General features: G+C 52.9%; 1 protein-coding gene across 1 annotated transcript in view; it reads left to right on the top strand.

Annotated features, from left to right (window-relative positions):
- Positions 1 to 15254, top strand: part of MED27 (mediator complex subunit 27) — a 246189-nt gene extending 230935 nt beyond the window's left edge. The window contains exon 7 of the mRNA XM_070799476.1: positions 11496 to 15254. Within this exon, the coding sequence (XP_070655577.1) occupies positions 11496 to 11549 (54 nt within the window). The 3' untranslated portion in view covers positions 11550 to 15254. The remainder of the gene's footprint in view (positions 1 to 11495) is intronic.
- Positions 15255 to 15982: the final 728 nt, after the last annotated feature.

The following is a 15982-nucleotide window of genomic DNA, read 5'->3' as shown; positions in this document are numbered from 1 at the left end:
AGACTCACCCACACACACACCCTCCTGTGATTGGTTCAGGGATGGGCAGACGATCTCACACACCCCGCCAAAGACATGCAGTTAGGTCCCGCTCGGTGCTGAGAGACAAGTACTGCTAGTTTCCACTGAGTGTGAACAGAGCGGGTTGAGCAGCTGCTAGACCCAGGACCTGGAATCCCTCCGGGGGCCAAGCTCACTCCTGTCCAGCTTGGGCCAGGGTGGGCAAGGGGAAGAGCCCTTCCCCTGCAGTCTGTGTGCTCAGCGCTTGACACGCACCAGCAGGCCCAGGAAACCGCTCAGAGGGCCCAGGTGCACTGTGCAGATCAGCCAGTGAAGGGGGAGTCTGGGGCAGTAAGCTGGCGACTGGTCCATGAGGCCGTGCGCTAGGCATCTCTGAGGTATCACACGGGATCTTACAGTCCTTTCCTGGTTTGATCTTTGCTCAGAGGACGTGTTTTAAGAGAGTTTTCTTAAAATATTTATTTGGCTGTTGGGTCTTAGTTGTGGCACGCAGACCTCAGAGCACGGAGACTCCGTAGTTGCCTGGCTCTGTTGCCCCGAGGCATGTAGGATCTTAGTTCCCGGACCAGGGATCGAACCTGTGTCCCCTGCATTGGAAGGCGGAGTCTTAACCACTAGACCACCAGGGAAGTCCCAGAGGCCATTTTCTAATTTGAGAATTTTTTTGCCATCTGGAGAGACTAGAAATGAGAAGCAGCTTTATCTTCAAACCTAGCAAGTAATGGCTCCTTTACATTTCCTTTAAATTTACTGAAAAACTGAGAAGTTTTCTTTTAGCATTCAGGAGGCAAGGCGGCTTCTTCCAGAGGGAGTCTCCTTAAGAGGATGGTTGGGTCCATCGGGCAGCTGTCAGACTTCGCACCACCACCTGACCCGGGCCCTCTTCCCTCCCCTCCCCTCTGCGCCCTCACCAGTGGCCTCCGCAGGCCCCCCTAGATAGGAGGTGTGTCAGGAAGGTGTGGACGGGGGGCCTCCCTCTATTTCCCATTCATGCTGTGGGATGAGGGCCGCCCTCCAGGACCAAGGCGGCAGCGCGTGCAGACAAGTTAGACTAGATGCCCGGGCTCTGGGCCGGCCCTCTGCCACCTCCTGGCCCGGGGTGAGAGACGTGAGCTGTTTCAGGCATGGCTACACGTGTCTGTGGTCCCTCACAGCGTAATCCACCCCTGACACACACACATACACACAACACACGCACACACACACAACACACACACACACACACCATACACGACACACACACCATACACGACACACACAATACACATGACACACACGCACACACCACACGCACACACACCACACACACCATACACAACACACATGACACACACATACCACACACACATTATACACAACACACACATATCACACACAACACACACACACCATACACAACACACATGACACACAACACGCACACACAATGCGCACACACCATACACAACACACATGACACACCCATACCACACGCACACACACCACACGCACACACAACTCACACACACCATACACCACACACACACGACACACACATACCACGTACACACACCATACACAACACACACATGACACACACACACCACACGCACACACCATACACAACACATGACACAACACGCACACAATGCACACACACCATATGCACACACACCACGCACATATACCATACACAACACACGTGAAACACACATACCACACACACAACACACACCATACACAACACACAACACACATGACACACACCACACACAAACCACATGCACACACAATGTACACACACCATACACAACACACATGACACACACACACCACACACAATGCACACACACCATACACAACACACATGAACACACACCACATGCAAACAATGCATACACAACACACATGACACACACACATACCACACACAACACACACACCATACACAACCCATGACACACACCACATGCAAACACAATGCACACACATCATACACAACACACATGACACACACATACCACACACAAACACACGCACACACACCACACACAATGCACTCACACCATACCCAACACACACACACACACCACATGCACACACAACGCACACACACCATACACCACACACACACCACACACATGACACACACACACCACACACACACCATACACAACACACACCCCACACACACACAACACACATGACACACACATACCACACACACAACACACACAATGCATACCACACAACACACATGCACACCACATACCACACAACATACATGCACACCATACACACACAACACACACACATATACCACACAGTACACACCACACACACACACACCTGCAATGGGTTTCTTGGCCCTGACTGCATCAGAAACATCCTGTTTGTTCATGGAAATATTTGATCAGTATCTGACTGTTACCCCAGTAGATTTTAAGCACATCAGTCAGTTCAGTTCAGTCACTCAGTCATGTCTGACTCTTTGCGACCCCATGAATCACAGCACGCCAGGCCTCCCTGTCCATCACCAACTCCTGGAGTTCACTCAGACTCACGTCCATCGAGTCGGTGATGCCATCCAGCCATCTCATCCTCTGTCGTCCCCTTCTCCTCCTGCCCCTAATCCCTCCCAGCATCAGAGTCTTTTCCAATGAGTCAAGTCTTCGCATGAGGTGGCCAAAGTACTGGAGTTTCAGCTTTAGCATCATTCCTTCCAAAGAAATCCCAGGGCTGATCTCCTTCAAAAAGGACTGGTTGGATCTCCTTGCAGTTCAAGGGACTCTCAAGAGTCTTCTCCAACACCACAGTTCAAAAGCATCAATTCTTTGGCGCTCAGCTTTCTTCACAGTCCAACTCTCACATCCATACATGACCACAGGAAAAACCATAGCCTTGACTAGACAGTCTGTATTAGGAACCTAGGGGTTTTTTTCATAGCTTTTTTTCATGGTTAACAGACTATTCAGATTAACTGCAAATGTCTCTCAAGACATGGAACCCAAGATCCAGACTGAGGATCTCGCCATGCCTTAGCACAGGGGGACTAAAATATTGGGGTGCTGCAGGCCAGCTGGAGAGCTGAGAGTGTGGACGAGGTCGAGGGAGGTTTTGTCTTCCGCCTGGATGAAGTTTACCGCTTTTGCACTGTATGGCAGGAATAGCAGCGTGAGTTAAATGTCACAGTTTACATGACTAATTCCATGCACTTTTAACATCCTGTCACATTACACTCTCCCCCTTCCAGGGGGGCTTATGCTCCACCTCTGTCAATCTCCCCTTCCCCTCCATTGCTCTCAAGGTCAATGTCTTGTTTTGACAAAAGACATCATTTTGATTCAGGCTGAACATATTCTGGCTTCAAGACATGGCTGGACTCTGTTTGCCTTCCTCAAGAGTCACACTTCCATTCTTCCCTTCCAAATAGAGCTCCCAACTTCAGCCTGGGATAAAGACTTCATATCCCAACTCCTTTACAGTTATATGGCCATTGAGACGTGCCTCGGATTGTGTCCAACTGCTGGAAGGGGTTCTTAAGGGAGTGGTGAGAGGAAGGAGGTCTTTGCTTCCCCCTCCCCCTTCCTCCCGGTGGAAGTGTAGATGTGATGGCTGGCCTCAGACAGCCAACCTGGACCATGAGGTAGAAGCCATGCACTGAGGATGGCACAGCAGCAGGACAGAAGGAGCCTGGCTCTTTGGCAACCTGGACAGCCATCCCTGCTCTTCTTTTATGTGGGAGAAAACCAAGATGTTTTATTTAAGCCACAAGTGTACTTTGACTTACAGCTGAGTTTGATCCTGATCAACACAAGGACATCTGATGAAGCTGGCTTTTTATTTTATTTTATTTTTTTTCTTCTCTTTTTTTTATTTTTTTTTATTTTAAACTTTACATAATTGTATTAGTTTTGCCAAATATCAAAATGAATCCATCACAGGTATACATGTGCTCCCCATCCTGAACCCTCAACAACCTCAGTATGAGCCTGTTTTGCTCTTTCTCCCTCTCACCTTACCGGGGAGCTAATTGAGAGTTCCAGTTAACGGCCATTATTTGTTCCCGAGTGTGGCGCTTGCCGCAGCATACCCCCAGCCCCACCAGTGCTGAGAGCTCTCCTTCTGCTGTGGCATGATGGTTTCCTTCCCCAAGATCATTAACACCCCAATTCCACCAGCCTCTTTGGAGACCTGCATGATTTCAGTTTCTGCCGGGGTTTAACACTTCTAAAGGTTATTGAATCCATCTTTGGTCAGGAAAAGCCATTTAATGAGCATGTTTTGGCCTCATGAAGAGAAGGTAGCTGCACACACGTGTTCAAAGTTGCAGCCAGCCCTCTGGCACCCCATCTCCTCCTCGCCGGTTTGATTTCTTGGTCCGCACTGGACAAATAGAACAGGCTGGCTCTTTCATTCCCTCCGCCCAGCCCCCACCCCCGGCCCCTCATGCATCTTTCATCTTGACTCACTACTCCTGCAACTCCCTCTGCCCTGTGAACAGTATCGATCGGCTGATTAAGCCATCAAGTCACAGCAAACAACTTTAATTCTCTAACTCCAGGCCCTCGCTTCTCTTCCTGGCCTGGTACTGAGTTCCTCGCTCACATGTAACAACCGGCAGAGGACTTTTCCGCTGCCCGTCACTAACCTTGATGTTGCCCTTCTGTTGTTTTGCGGTGTTTTGGATAGTCAAGAAGATGAACTTAAAAGAAACCAGATCCTCAATTTAGATGCCACTCCACCTGTCATCTAAATACAGTAACTGGAGGCTTTTGAGAGCCAGCCCCAGTTCCTCACCAGAGGGGCACCTCCACAGGGCTTTTATTGACTGATTTTTGGCTGCACAGGGCGTTCACCGCTGCACGCAGGCTTTCTGTCGTTGCAGCAAGTGGGGGCTGCTCTCTGGTTGCAGCGTGTGGGCTTCTCACTGTGGGGCTTCTCTGCAGGGCACAGGCTCTGGAGCATGACTCATGTAGTTGTGCTGTGTTGTCCCAGGGCATGTGGCATCTTCCTGGACCAGGGATCAAACCCATGTTCCCTGCATTAGCAGGTAGAGCCTGTACCTGCTACTAAATAAGCCATTTATGATACCTTTTATGATTTAGTGTCCTGTCCCATCTCTTCCATTCTTTTTTCTCTTTGTCAGAAGTGAGGCAGTAAGTCAAGGGAAGGGGAATAAGGCTTCTCCATCAGAGGGCATGCCACAGACTTCGTGGACATATTCGGATTATCACACTCTGCCCTCTGGACAATAACAGACATGCAAAACATCACCTTCCTCCCAAAAGCCTCAAGCCGTCACAGATCGGCTCCGAGTCCTGATCTCGTCCTCCAGGTAGGAGGAAGCTCCGTGCAATAGAGAGGTGCTTACGTGCAGCTCCGGGAGTTCACTTTCTCTCCACCGCAAGCCAAGAGCCACGTGATATGTGTCAGGTGTGGGAGAACCACAGAGAAGACCTGCTGCATCCTCAGCTCCCAGCACAGCCCTGGGCACCCCCCAGACAGTGAGTGAGCGAATAAATGAATGAACGCCCAGTCTGGGAGCCCGGTGCAGAGAGGCGTGGCCGTTCCTGCTGGTCATCCAAGCTCCAGCCCCAAGTCATCTCCAGCGCTGTCACTCGGCATGTGTGGCTGTGCCCGTGTCCATCCCCAAAACGGCTGTGAGCTTCCTTCCCACTGCCTCTCCCGCACTAGCGGGTGGGCCCCCAGGCGCAGGATCCCCGGGTCCTTTGGTTCACTCTGCGTCTCCTGTACCTAGAACAGGGCCCAGAAAAGAGCAGCGCTCAGTAAGTGTTTGCGGAGTGAAGGAATGGAGGTGTCAACACTCAGGGCCTGGGGAGGCGCTGAGTCCAGATGCTGGAGGAACTAAAACAGATTACACAGCATCGACATCCACTTTCTAGGGGTTGATGATGGAATAGACCCTGTTCTTAGGAGACACAGGCTGATATACTGAGGGGAGAAGTGTTAGAATGTCTTCAGCTTACCTTCAAGTAGTTCAGAAAAAGACACGTGTATGAGCCCCACCCCCCCACCTACCTCCTGTGGAACCTTGAAATGTTGTCCTGTGTCCCCCCTGGGATGAAAGGCAGGGCTCGAGTCCCTGTGCATCCTAGGACCTCATCAGGGCACTTACTGACTCACTCAGGCGACCCAAGCTCACCTCTTGCTGCAGCCTGACTGTCCACCCAGTGAAATCCCCCACATGTCCCTTCACTGCTCTGGTGGGAACAAGGGCCAGGTATGGAGGGATTTGGACAGGGACGAAGAGTTTGTTCCTCAGTGTGGACTGGAGTGATGTGGTCCGTGTGGACCCTTGCGGGTGCTCCCCAGCTCCCTGGAGGGGCCCAGGGGGCCAGCATCTCTACCTAGAGCTAAAAAATCCTCCCCCAGAGCCGCCCCAGCCCTCCAGCTCCCCAAGGAACCACGAGAGGTTCTCTGACCGTCACCGAGCAGTCTTTCATGACCAATTTCAAGGGATTAATGGGAGAGCTGAGTGGAATTTACTTAAAACATCAGCTCCACTTAAAATAGCTCTTCCAGGCATTTAGCGGCAACGTCTTTGATTCCCCAGCCACATCCTTTCACTCTGTTATTAAATACCACGATATTCTGGTCCAAGTTCCGACTCCCCCAAGCCCTGATTCACGTGGCTGTGTGTGCCGGGGAGTGTGAGACATCGTCATCTGCCACCCGTGGCCTTTGATGGGCGGTGACACCGGCGAGGGTGCCAGCAAGTGGCTGGCACGTGGGCTCAGGACAACTCAGTCGGCAGACATGGCCAGTGCCCCAAGTTACACCATCAGAAGCCACACGTGGGACCAGGGACAGCACCCCCTGTTTCAACCACTTTTGGGAGTTTCTTTTTCTTGCCTCAATTTACATGCATTTCTAAATTCTGGCTCCTGGGCCACCAGAGTCTCAGCCACTTTGAGAGCCGGTGCTCCAGGCCCGCCCTGCCAGACAGGACTTCTTACCTGCTCTTTGGACGTTTCCCCTGTCTTGGCCTCTGGCTTTTCATTTCCACCCAATTTTGTGCTTGTTTTCCAACCTGATGTTTGGGTTGCGGTAGGCATAGTGATGGTGATGGTGGTGATGGTGATGAAGACGGTGGTGGTGATGATGTTGACGTAACAGGATTAATGGGACTCTCAAGGAAGCCTCGCCGTGTGCCTGGCATGACGCAAAGCCCTACTGCAGCTTCGGTTCTGGAAGGAGAATCTGAGCTGGAATGCAGAATGTCTGTTGTGATCAGCACCTGCAGAGGGGAGAGGCGGAAGCAGGATTGGGCAGAGGGAGTGACTGAATGGTGACACTCCCCCCCCACGCCCCATGAGGCCTCAGCCAGCCCAGCAGGGAGCGCAGCAATCAGTCTTCCAAGGGTCCCACGTTGGTCCCACACACCCACCTGGATGCCTGCCTCTGGATGCCAGCTGTCCCTGAGGACACAGCCTGGGGTGGAAAGGCGGGTCTCTGCAGCCCAGCTCCTCTGAAGGAGCCGGGGCCCTCCCAGTGGCCACACTGCAGCAGCTGGTGGCAGGTCCTTCTGGAAGATGACATGGGCGACGCCTCTCCCTGTCTGCCATAAGCCATTCATCTGCATGATCCAGCTTTGTCCTCAGAGCAGAACCCTGAGATGCCTTTGCAGATGAGGCAGCAGGCTCAGAGAGGTTAAGGCACTCACCCAAGGTCACACAGCTCGCCTGCTGACGCTCATCTTCCTGGTGCAGGGCCCAAGTTCATACCCACCATCATAGGGCCTGTCAGGCTGAAGAGTAGGATTTTAGAGATGAAACTGAAGTAACTGGCCCTCCCTTATCCTGAGGAGCAGACACGATGCTCTGTCTGATCGCCCGACTCCCTCCTGGGAGAGAGTTGTCAGGTTCTGGGTTCATCTTCCGGCAGAGTGGCCCTCCGGTGACCCGCCTTCCTTCCTGCGTCCCATCTTCCCTCTACAGTGGAGCTGGGATCCTGCTGGACAACGTCTAGGACAGATGTCATGTGGGGCTTTGTTGCATCTGTTGGTTCCAGACCTTGGGAAGGAGAAAGGGGCGGTCGTTCAGGCCCTCCTTGGTGCCAAGACATTGGATCTCCTGTGACCACTGGGAAACATGAGGCCCAAGCCATGAGGAACAGTCCCGAGATGAGACCCTCGGGGGCAGCCAGCCGCCCTTAGAGGCAGGCAGCACACGGATAAGCTCTTTCCTGCCCCTGCAGACAACCCACTGCTATTTCAGGATGTGCGTCCTTACAGTGAAGGGACAAGGCTGTGCCTGGGGAGAAGGGTGTTGCATAAAACCTGAACCGACTTGACCCTCCGACCTGGGCCGTGGGCAGCTCAGGGGTTGTCTGGGAGCCTGAGTTCACCTACCCTGCCCGGCGGGCCCAGGATGTGGGTCCTAGAGGGACCCCGGCCCTTCCTGTCACCCCTTCCCCTGTTTCCCCCACCTCCTGCCATCCTGATAGCCAGACCAGACATGGGCCTGGCTCAGCCAATCAGAGGCTTCAGATTCCAGGAACTAGAGCGAAGATTCAGCAAGAGCTAAGTGCATATCCGATGGTCGCAGTGCCAGCCCAGGTCCCGGCAGCAGCAGCCTGCCCAGCTGTTCCTGGGGCGGCCAGCTGTGGTTCCAGCTGCCCCAGCTGAGCCAGGCTCCCAGGCAGCCGCTGAGCTGACCACAGCCCACTGCCATTGTCAGCTTCTCCTGTCAATTCTGGGAGTTTCTGCAGTCATGCCAGCCCCATCTTCTCCTGTATGAGATGCCAAAGTTCATTTAGGCTGTTGCCTCCAAGCAAAAAATGTACAGTGTCTGCCAGCACCCCTGGAAGACATTGGGTGCACCTGCCCGGAATCCTCTCAGTCAGTGGCCTGAGGTGGTGAGTTCCCTGTCGAGAGAGGCGGACACGTGCCAGCTGGAGGGCTCCTTGACAGGAATGATGCCTAGATTTTGTGCGGATTCAATAAACAGCTTAGATAAAAGCCGCTGCAGAAATTAACACAGCACTGTAAAGCAACTGGACTCCAATAAAAATTTAAGAAGTCAGCCTCTGTGTCGTTCCGTTGTCACTGTCGGTCGTGGCTGCGACAGGAGTTTGGTATCAGTTTAAAGCAAAGTGCTCGCGTTCTAGCCGAGCCCATGTCTGGCTTCCAGTCTGAATGGAACGTCCTTCAGAGGGAAAGAAAAGGGCGGGTTTGTCCTAGGCCGAATCAGCCTCATTTTACACGGTGAGGTGGGACGAGGCTCCCAGCGAGTTTGAGGCTGGCTCCATCCCTTCCGGAGGACCAGGGCTTCTGAGATGTGTGGATGTGTTGCTTTCTTAAGGAAGAAAAAGTGAGAGAAGTAGGAAGTGAAGTCCAGATCTGTTTTAGCCCCCAGGTCATTTAGTTGTCATAAAAGCTGGAGTTTTTCATGGGTGTATTTTTTTTGTGTACTGTGAATGTGTTTATCCTTCCAAGGCCAACGTTCATAACAGAACCACCTTCTATTCCTCGGCTGATTCCTATGGGGAGGGGATGGCAAGGGGCAGAGCAGCGACATGACCTCCATGAGGTCACAGGTCAAGGCTGTGCAGGAAGTGAGACACAGAGATGCAGCGGCCTGACAACTTCCAGGGGGCGTCATCAGCGGGAGCATCACCCATGGGAGACTAGCAGTGGGCGGTGCGCATCCCAGAGCAGGACCCGCCCTTCCTCCCGAAGCTTGGCTCCAGCCTGGGTCGGGGCAGGATGCCAGGCTCGACTGTCTGCCAGCTCCCTCTTCCCTCGCTAGGGGACCCTTCCCCTGCCTACAATCCCACTGCCCACCTGCAGATAAGGGACTTGCCCAGGCCACAAACTGTCATGTAGAGGAGGTGGGATCTCACCTGGAGCTGTGTGTGTCAAAGCGTTGCCACTTCTGGGGCTCAGGCCCTTTTCTCAGGACACATGCAGTCCAGGGGAGTCCTGAGGGCCTCAGGAAAGAACAGACAAAGACTACAGGGAATTCAGAAGATAATCCTGGGAATCACAGAGGGCTTCCCAGAGGCTGTGGCATTTTCCATGAACCTGGAAGGACAGGTGATTCTTTTTAATATTTATTTATTTGCGTGTGGCACACGGCATCTGTGATCTTGGTTGCAGCATGCGGGTTTTCTAGTTAAGACATGCAGGATCTTTAGCTGTGGCATGTGGGATCTCATTCCCTGACCAGGAATGAAATCCAGTTCTCTGCATTGACAGCCTGGAGTTTTAGCCACTAGATCACCAGGGAAATCCTGACAGGTAGATTTTGAGCAAAAGGAGCTGGAGTTCTGGGCATCTGGGGAAACCTGCAGGCTGCCCAGAAAACTTGGAAGAGAGCTGCCGTCACTGGGAGAGCCCGCCTCCCAGACACTGAGTCCCACAGCTGGAATTCAAAAAGTCCTGCCTTTCCCAAAGGGCAGGATATATGAGAAGGATGGCGGGGAGGGGAGGGTAGCAGGGGAGCCCATGTCCAGTGCCCCGTAGAGTAGAGAGGTCATGTGAATCGGGGATCCATGGACTCTGGGGTCTCTCCCAGCTCTCAGACCCCGTGACAGATGAGTGGTCCTCGCCGGCAAATGTGCATGAGATGGTGGAAGGTCTGCAGCCTCAGGGGGACCAGAACCCGGCAGGCTCCACACCCCTGGGATGAGAGAAGGGGCCCAGACACCTTGGAGCATCTCCCACAAAAGGGAAGATACAGCTGTTGAAACAGAAAGGTCTGCTCTTCCACTGCAGAAAGCTCAAGGTGGGGAATTGTGAGTCCGTTAGTCACGGGCTTTCACAGCATCTTCAGAAGCTCTGGGAGGGGGCGCACCCCCCAGCCCCAGGGATGGGGCTTCTTTTCACCTGCCTGAGGCTTCCCCCTCTTTCTGGATGGAGGAGCCTCAGTCGTGATGGACGACAGGCCCTCTCAGGCCCCACATGGCCTTTCTTCTTGTAAAGTTTCCAGCTAAAAACACCTCCGTGTTTAAGGCCCGCCTCTCCCAGCAGAGCCCGGAGTCCCCTCCAGGCTTCTTCTGACATGTGTGTCCACGGCCTGGGAAGTTCATATGGATCCTGCTCTTGTGCAGGGAGAGGACGGGGGACACCGTTCATCTGTGCCCAGGCCACGGGCCTGCGAGGGGAGGGTCAGTCCGGCAGGACTGAGATCTTCAGGCGACCAAGGCTACTCAGGCCTGGAGGGGCACAGAACAAGCCCAGGGACCTGCGAGGGGGGCTCCCAGCCCAGGCGCTCGGGGAGAAGGGTGGTCCAGAGTCTCAGGGGACTGGACGAAAGACCCATAGCCCGCCTCCCCCAGTGCGACGAGAACGCTCAATGTCAAAATGTAAACAAAGGGGACTTCCCTCGAGGCCCAATGGCTAAGACTTCACACTCCCAGTGCAGGGGCCCAGGTTCCATCCCTGGTCAGGGAACTAGAGCCCATGTGCCACAGCTAAGACCTAGCCCAGCAACCATTAACAAATATAAATATTTTTTTAATGTGGACAGAGGACAAAATACCCAAGGAGGGCCGAGGCTGCTACCCAAGAGCTGAAGGTTTAAGACCAGGCGCTCGTCACCGGCAGTGTGTCTGAAGTCGCCCGCTCATCTTCCTGTCCAGCTCGCCTTCAGCCTCCTGGATGCCTTGAATGGTTGGTCCCAATTCCTCCCCTCCCTACATGCCCTCACTCCTCACTGTGGCCTCCTGGTGGGTGGCGTGGCTGTCCTCTTGACCTTGAGCGTGGCCATGGGACTGGCTTGGGCCCCTGGAGCTAAGCGGACTCGCCCAGAGCACAGGCTTAAATTGTGCTTGGACAGCGGGGCTGGCCTCTGGAACTGACGTGACCGATGCAAGTTGCAAAGAGCTGCCCCTGGGGTCTTCCCTGGTGGGCCAGTGGTTCAGACTTCACCTTCCAGCGCAGGGGGTGCAGGTTCGATCCCCGGTCAGGGAACTGAGATCCCACATGCCTGAAAGCCAGAAAACCAAAACTTAAAAAAAAAAAAGAAGCAACATTATAACAAATTCAATAAAGACTTTAAAATGGTCCACATTGGAAAAAATCTTTAAAAAGGAGCTACCCTGGAATGAACATGGGTAGAGCAGACCTGGATGTCCCTAGCAGTCAGCCAGGGGCAGAGTCAGCCACCTGAGCCAGCCCCGACCAGCTGCCTGAGCTGCTTCCTCACTGCACCACTTGCCACCCATCCATCAACCTGGGCAAGACATCCCTGCCTCACCTGTGTGTGTGTGTGTGTGAAAGTCGCTCAGTCGTGTCCAAATCTTTGTGACCCCATAGTCTATACAGTCCATGGAATTCTCCAGGCCAGAATACTGGAGTGGGTAGCCTTTCCCTTCTCCAGGGGATCTTCCCAACCCAGGGATCAAACCCAGGTCTCCCACACTGCAGGCGGATTCTCTACCAGCTGAGCCACAAGGGAAGCCTCACCTGTAATGCAAACCTAATAATAGCATCTCCCAAGTTAGTTCAGGGAACACCAGCACCCGCACAAACCCCAAAATATCAATGATGTAACATAACAGAAATTCTAGTTACATACTGCTTTATTTAAAAACAAAACAAAAAACTACTCTGAAAACAATGGTTCACGACAGCAACCATTATATTGAACCTCATGATTTGGGGGTCAGGGGTTTGGGCAGAGCTTGGCTGGGCGGTCTTGTGCTCCACGTGGCACTGAGGTCACTCGTGGCATTCAGCTGGTCGCTGAGCTTGTCTGGAGGGTTCAAGAAGGCTTCACCCGCCAGCCTGGCGTCTTGGCGTAGGTGGCTGGAAGGCAGGCCTCTGCTGGTCCCCTCCCTCTCCCTATGGTCTCTGGGCCTCTCTTTATGGTCTTGGGGCCTCTCTGTGTGGCTCCCCAGCAGGGTGGACCCTCTTCACATGGCAGCTCAGCTCCAAGAAACAGGAAGTGGAGTGGGGCGAGCAATAGATACGGTGTCATTTCCACCGTGTTGTATTGGTTGAAACAGTTAGCAAGCCCGCTTATTTCAGCAGAGAAAATAGAGACTCCTCCTTTCAGTGGGAAAAGTTCACAGAATTTGTAGCCGTCTTTAATCTCCTACACTCATAAGTGCTTCCCTTGCGGCTCAGCTAGTAAAGATTCCACCTGCAACGCGGGAGACCTGGGTTCGATCCCCGGGTTGGAAAGATCCCCTGGAGAAGGGAAAGGCTACCCACTCCAGTATCCTGGCCTGGAGAATCCCTTGGACTGTATAGTCCATGGGGTCACAAAGAGTGAGACACCACTGACCAACTTTCACGTCACTACTTCACTCATGAGTGCAGTCAACAGCCAGGAAGAGCTCTGCTCCACACAGTGACTCAGGGACCCAGGGTCAAAGGAACTCTGTCATTTACTACATGTAGCATTTTCCAAGGTTACCCTGGTCTCAACATCCAGCAGGCAGATGCTGGGAAGGAGAAAACAGGGAGTCCACACAGGAGGGTTTTATGAGCCAGCCCTAGAAGTGGCCTCTCTCACTTCCACACTGAATTCAGTGGCCTGCACCCAGCACATGGTCCCACCGAACTGCGAGGGATGCGAGGAACTGTCATCCAGCCACATGCCTGGGAGGAAACGGGACAGGCTCGGCCAGCCCCCTGCTCTCCTCTCAAGGCTATATGGTGAGCAGATGGCTCAGTCCATGGGGAGGGTGCATGGTCAGCAGCCCTCAGTGGCCCTCCTCCGCACCTCTGCGTCCAGCACAGCATGTGCAGGGTTTGCATTGCTGGTCTGCATCACTCCATGGTGTGCTTTTTCTTCTTGTTCGGTCGCTAAGTCATGTCCAGCCCTTTGTGACCTCATGAACTGCAGCAAGTCAGGCTCCTCTGTCCTTCGCTGTCTCCCAGAGTTTGCTGAAACTCATGTCCATTGAATCAGTGATGCCACCCAACCGTCCCCATGGTGGTATCTGCCAACCCCCCAGCATCTTCAGAGGAGAACGTCTCCCTGCATGTGGGCAGCTCTAAGTGCCCATGCCATGTATCTCGTGGCTCCCCCTCCAGTCGCAGCTGAGGGGACCGAGAGTGGCCAGGCCCTTGCTGGTCACTGGCCCACAAGGGGACCTGGTGTACGACACTTTGCCTGGATAGGCTGGACCAACCCGAGACCCAAGCTGAGAGGATACAGAGCGTCAGGAGGTAAAGCAAGGGCTGGGGAAGGGACACCAACAGTCTTGAGCAAGGAGGATTCAGAAGCTGTGAGAAAGCAGAACCAAGAACCACAGAGCCAAGCTCCAGGGAAGAAGGTGAAGAAGCTGGCGGGTAGCAGGAGCTCTACTGAGATGCAGGAGGAGAAGCAGACACCACTCACTGCGGCTCAACGTGAAGACCAGCTCGAGTCTCTGAGACCCAGCACCCCTCCCGGTCTCGAGCCCCACAAGATCCCTCAGTCCTTACGAACGAGAGCAATGAACAGAGTACGGTTGTGGCTGGAGAGAGTCATCGTTCTCGGTCAGGGGTCAGCGGACTTCCTGTAAGGAGCCTGATCATGAATATTTACTGCTCTGCACAACCCTGTCGAAGTTGCCATCATCATGCAAAAGCAACCACAGACAATATTGAAACACGTGACTTGGTTATGTGTCAATAAAACCTTATAGACTGAAGTGATCCTTCCTCTACATTTTAACATGTCCAGAAATATTTTTTTCTTTTAGTTGTTTTTTACTACTGTGTTTTAAAATGTAAAGCAATTCTCAGCTCATAGGCAGTACAAAAAGACTTTGGGCTGGATCCAGCCCACAGGCCATAGTTTGCTGACCCTGTTCTTGGTTCATAAGGGCCGAGGGCGCCGTTTTGTTTGGTCCGCAACACCGGGAACGCCTTCCTGGGTCAAAGGAAGGAACCTGGCGGATGTGTTCCAGACAGCCCAGCAGCAGCAGCTCTCTGACCTTGGCCGGAGACCAGCGGTGAGGGCCTTGCGCAATCAGTCTTGGTGATGGGTCATGACCATCCAGCGGGTGTGACGGGGCACCCGCAGCGTCCTCTGCCCAGAGGCAGTGCAGTGTCTGCACTGACCCCGTTGGCTTTGATTCTTCCCTCCCAGCCTCGCAGGCTCTGAGCTGGGTCCTCAGCCTCCTCCCGAGAATCTGTGAGCCCCGCAGCCTTCTAATGAATTCATGTTCTGCTTAAATCAGCTAGAAACGCTTTCTATTGCTTACAAATAAGAACCCTGTCAGTTGTTGGAATTTCTCTCTGTGATTTTCTCTAGTGAATTCCCAGGGCAATAAAATGTGCTATAAAGTTCTTTTTTTAATAAGTTTTTTTAAAGTTATTACATAAATAATACATGTTCATTATTTCATATAAAGGCCAAGAAATAGAAAGTATCACAAAAAAAAGAAATAAAAATTCCTCATAATCACAGCACTCAGAAAGAAGCACAATTACTGTGGGGATGCAAACCTTCCAGATAGAGATACAGGCTTTTTTTCCTTAACAAGTATCAGGTTGTACTATGATATGCGATCTTGCAACTGGCTCTTTTACTCACCAGCACTTTGTGAACTTCTTTAAACATTAATAAGCATACAGTTCTGTCTTTTCAAATAAACACCTAGGATCCCATCACAATGCACGCCCCCCCACCCCCCGTCCACTCCACCAGTCCCCCGTTAGTGGACATGGAGGGGATTTTCAGGTCTTCATTACTAGAGACAGTGCTTGGATACAATAATGTGAGCTCTACTGTGCCCCTCCTCCCCAGATTCGTATGTTAAAGTCCTGCTGCCAGTATCTCAGAATGTGGTTGTTTATCGATAGGGCCTTTAACGAGGTCGTTTAGGTAAAAGGAAGTCGTGTGGATGGGCTCTAATCCAGAGTGAGTGCTGTCCTTATAAAGGGGAGGCTGGGACACAACACAGTCCGATGGAGGCTCACGTGAGGACGCAGCGAGACCGTGGCCATCTGCAAGCCAAGCTGAGAGGCCTCAGAAGGTACCAGCCCTGCCCACACCGGGATCTTGGACCTCTGGCC

Source organism: Bos indicus, chromosome 11 (assembly GCF_029378745.1).
Source record: "Bos indicus isolate NIAB-ARS_2022 breed Sahiwal x Tharparkar chromosome 11, NIAB-ARS_B.indTharparkar_mat_pri_1.0, whole genome shotgun sequence".
Taxonomy (NCBI): Eukaryota; Metazoa; Chordata; class Mammalia; order Artiodactyla; family Bovidae; genus Bos; species Bos indicus.
The sequence above is the reverse complement of the archived record's forward strand: the minus strand, read 5'-3'. Positions and strand labels throughout refer to the sequence as shown.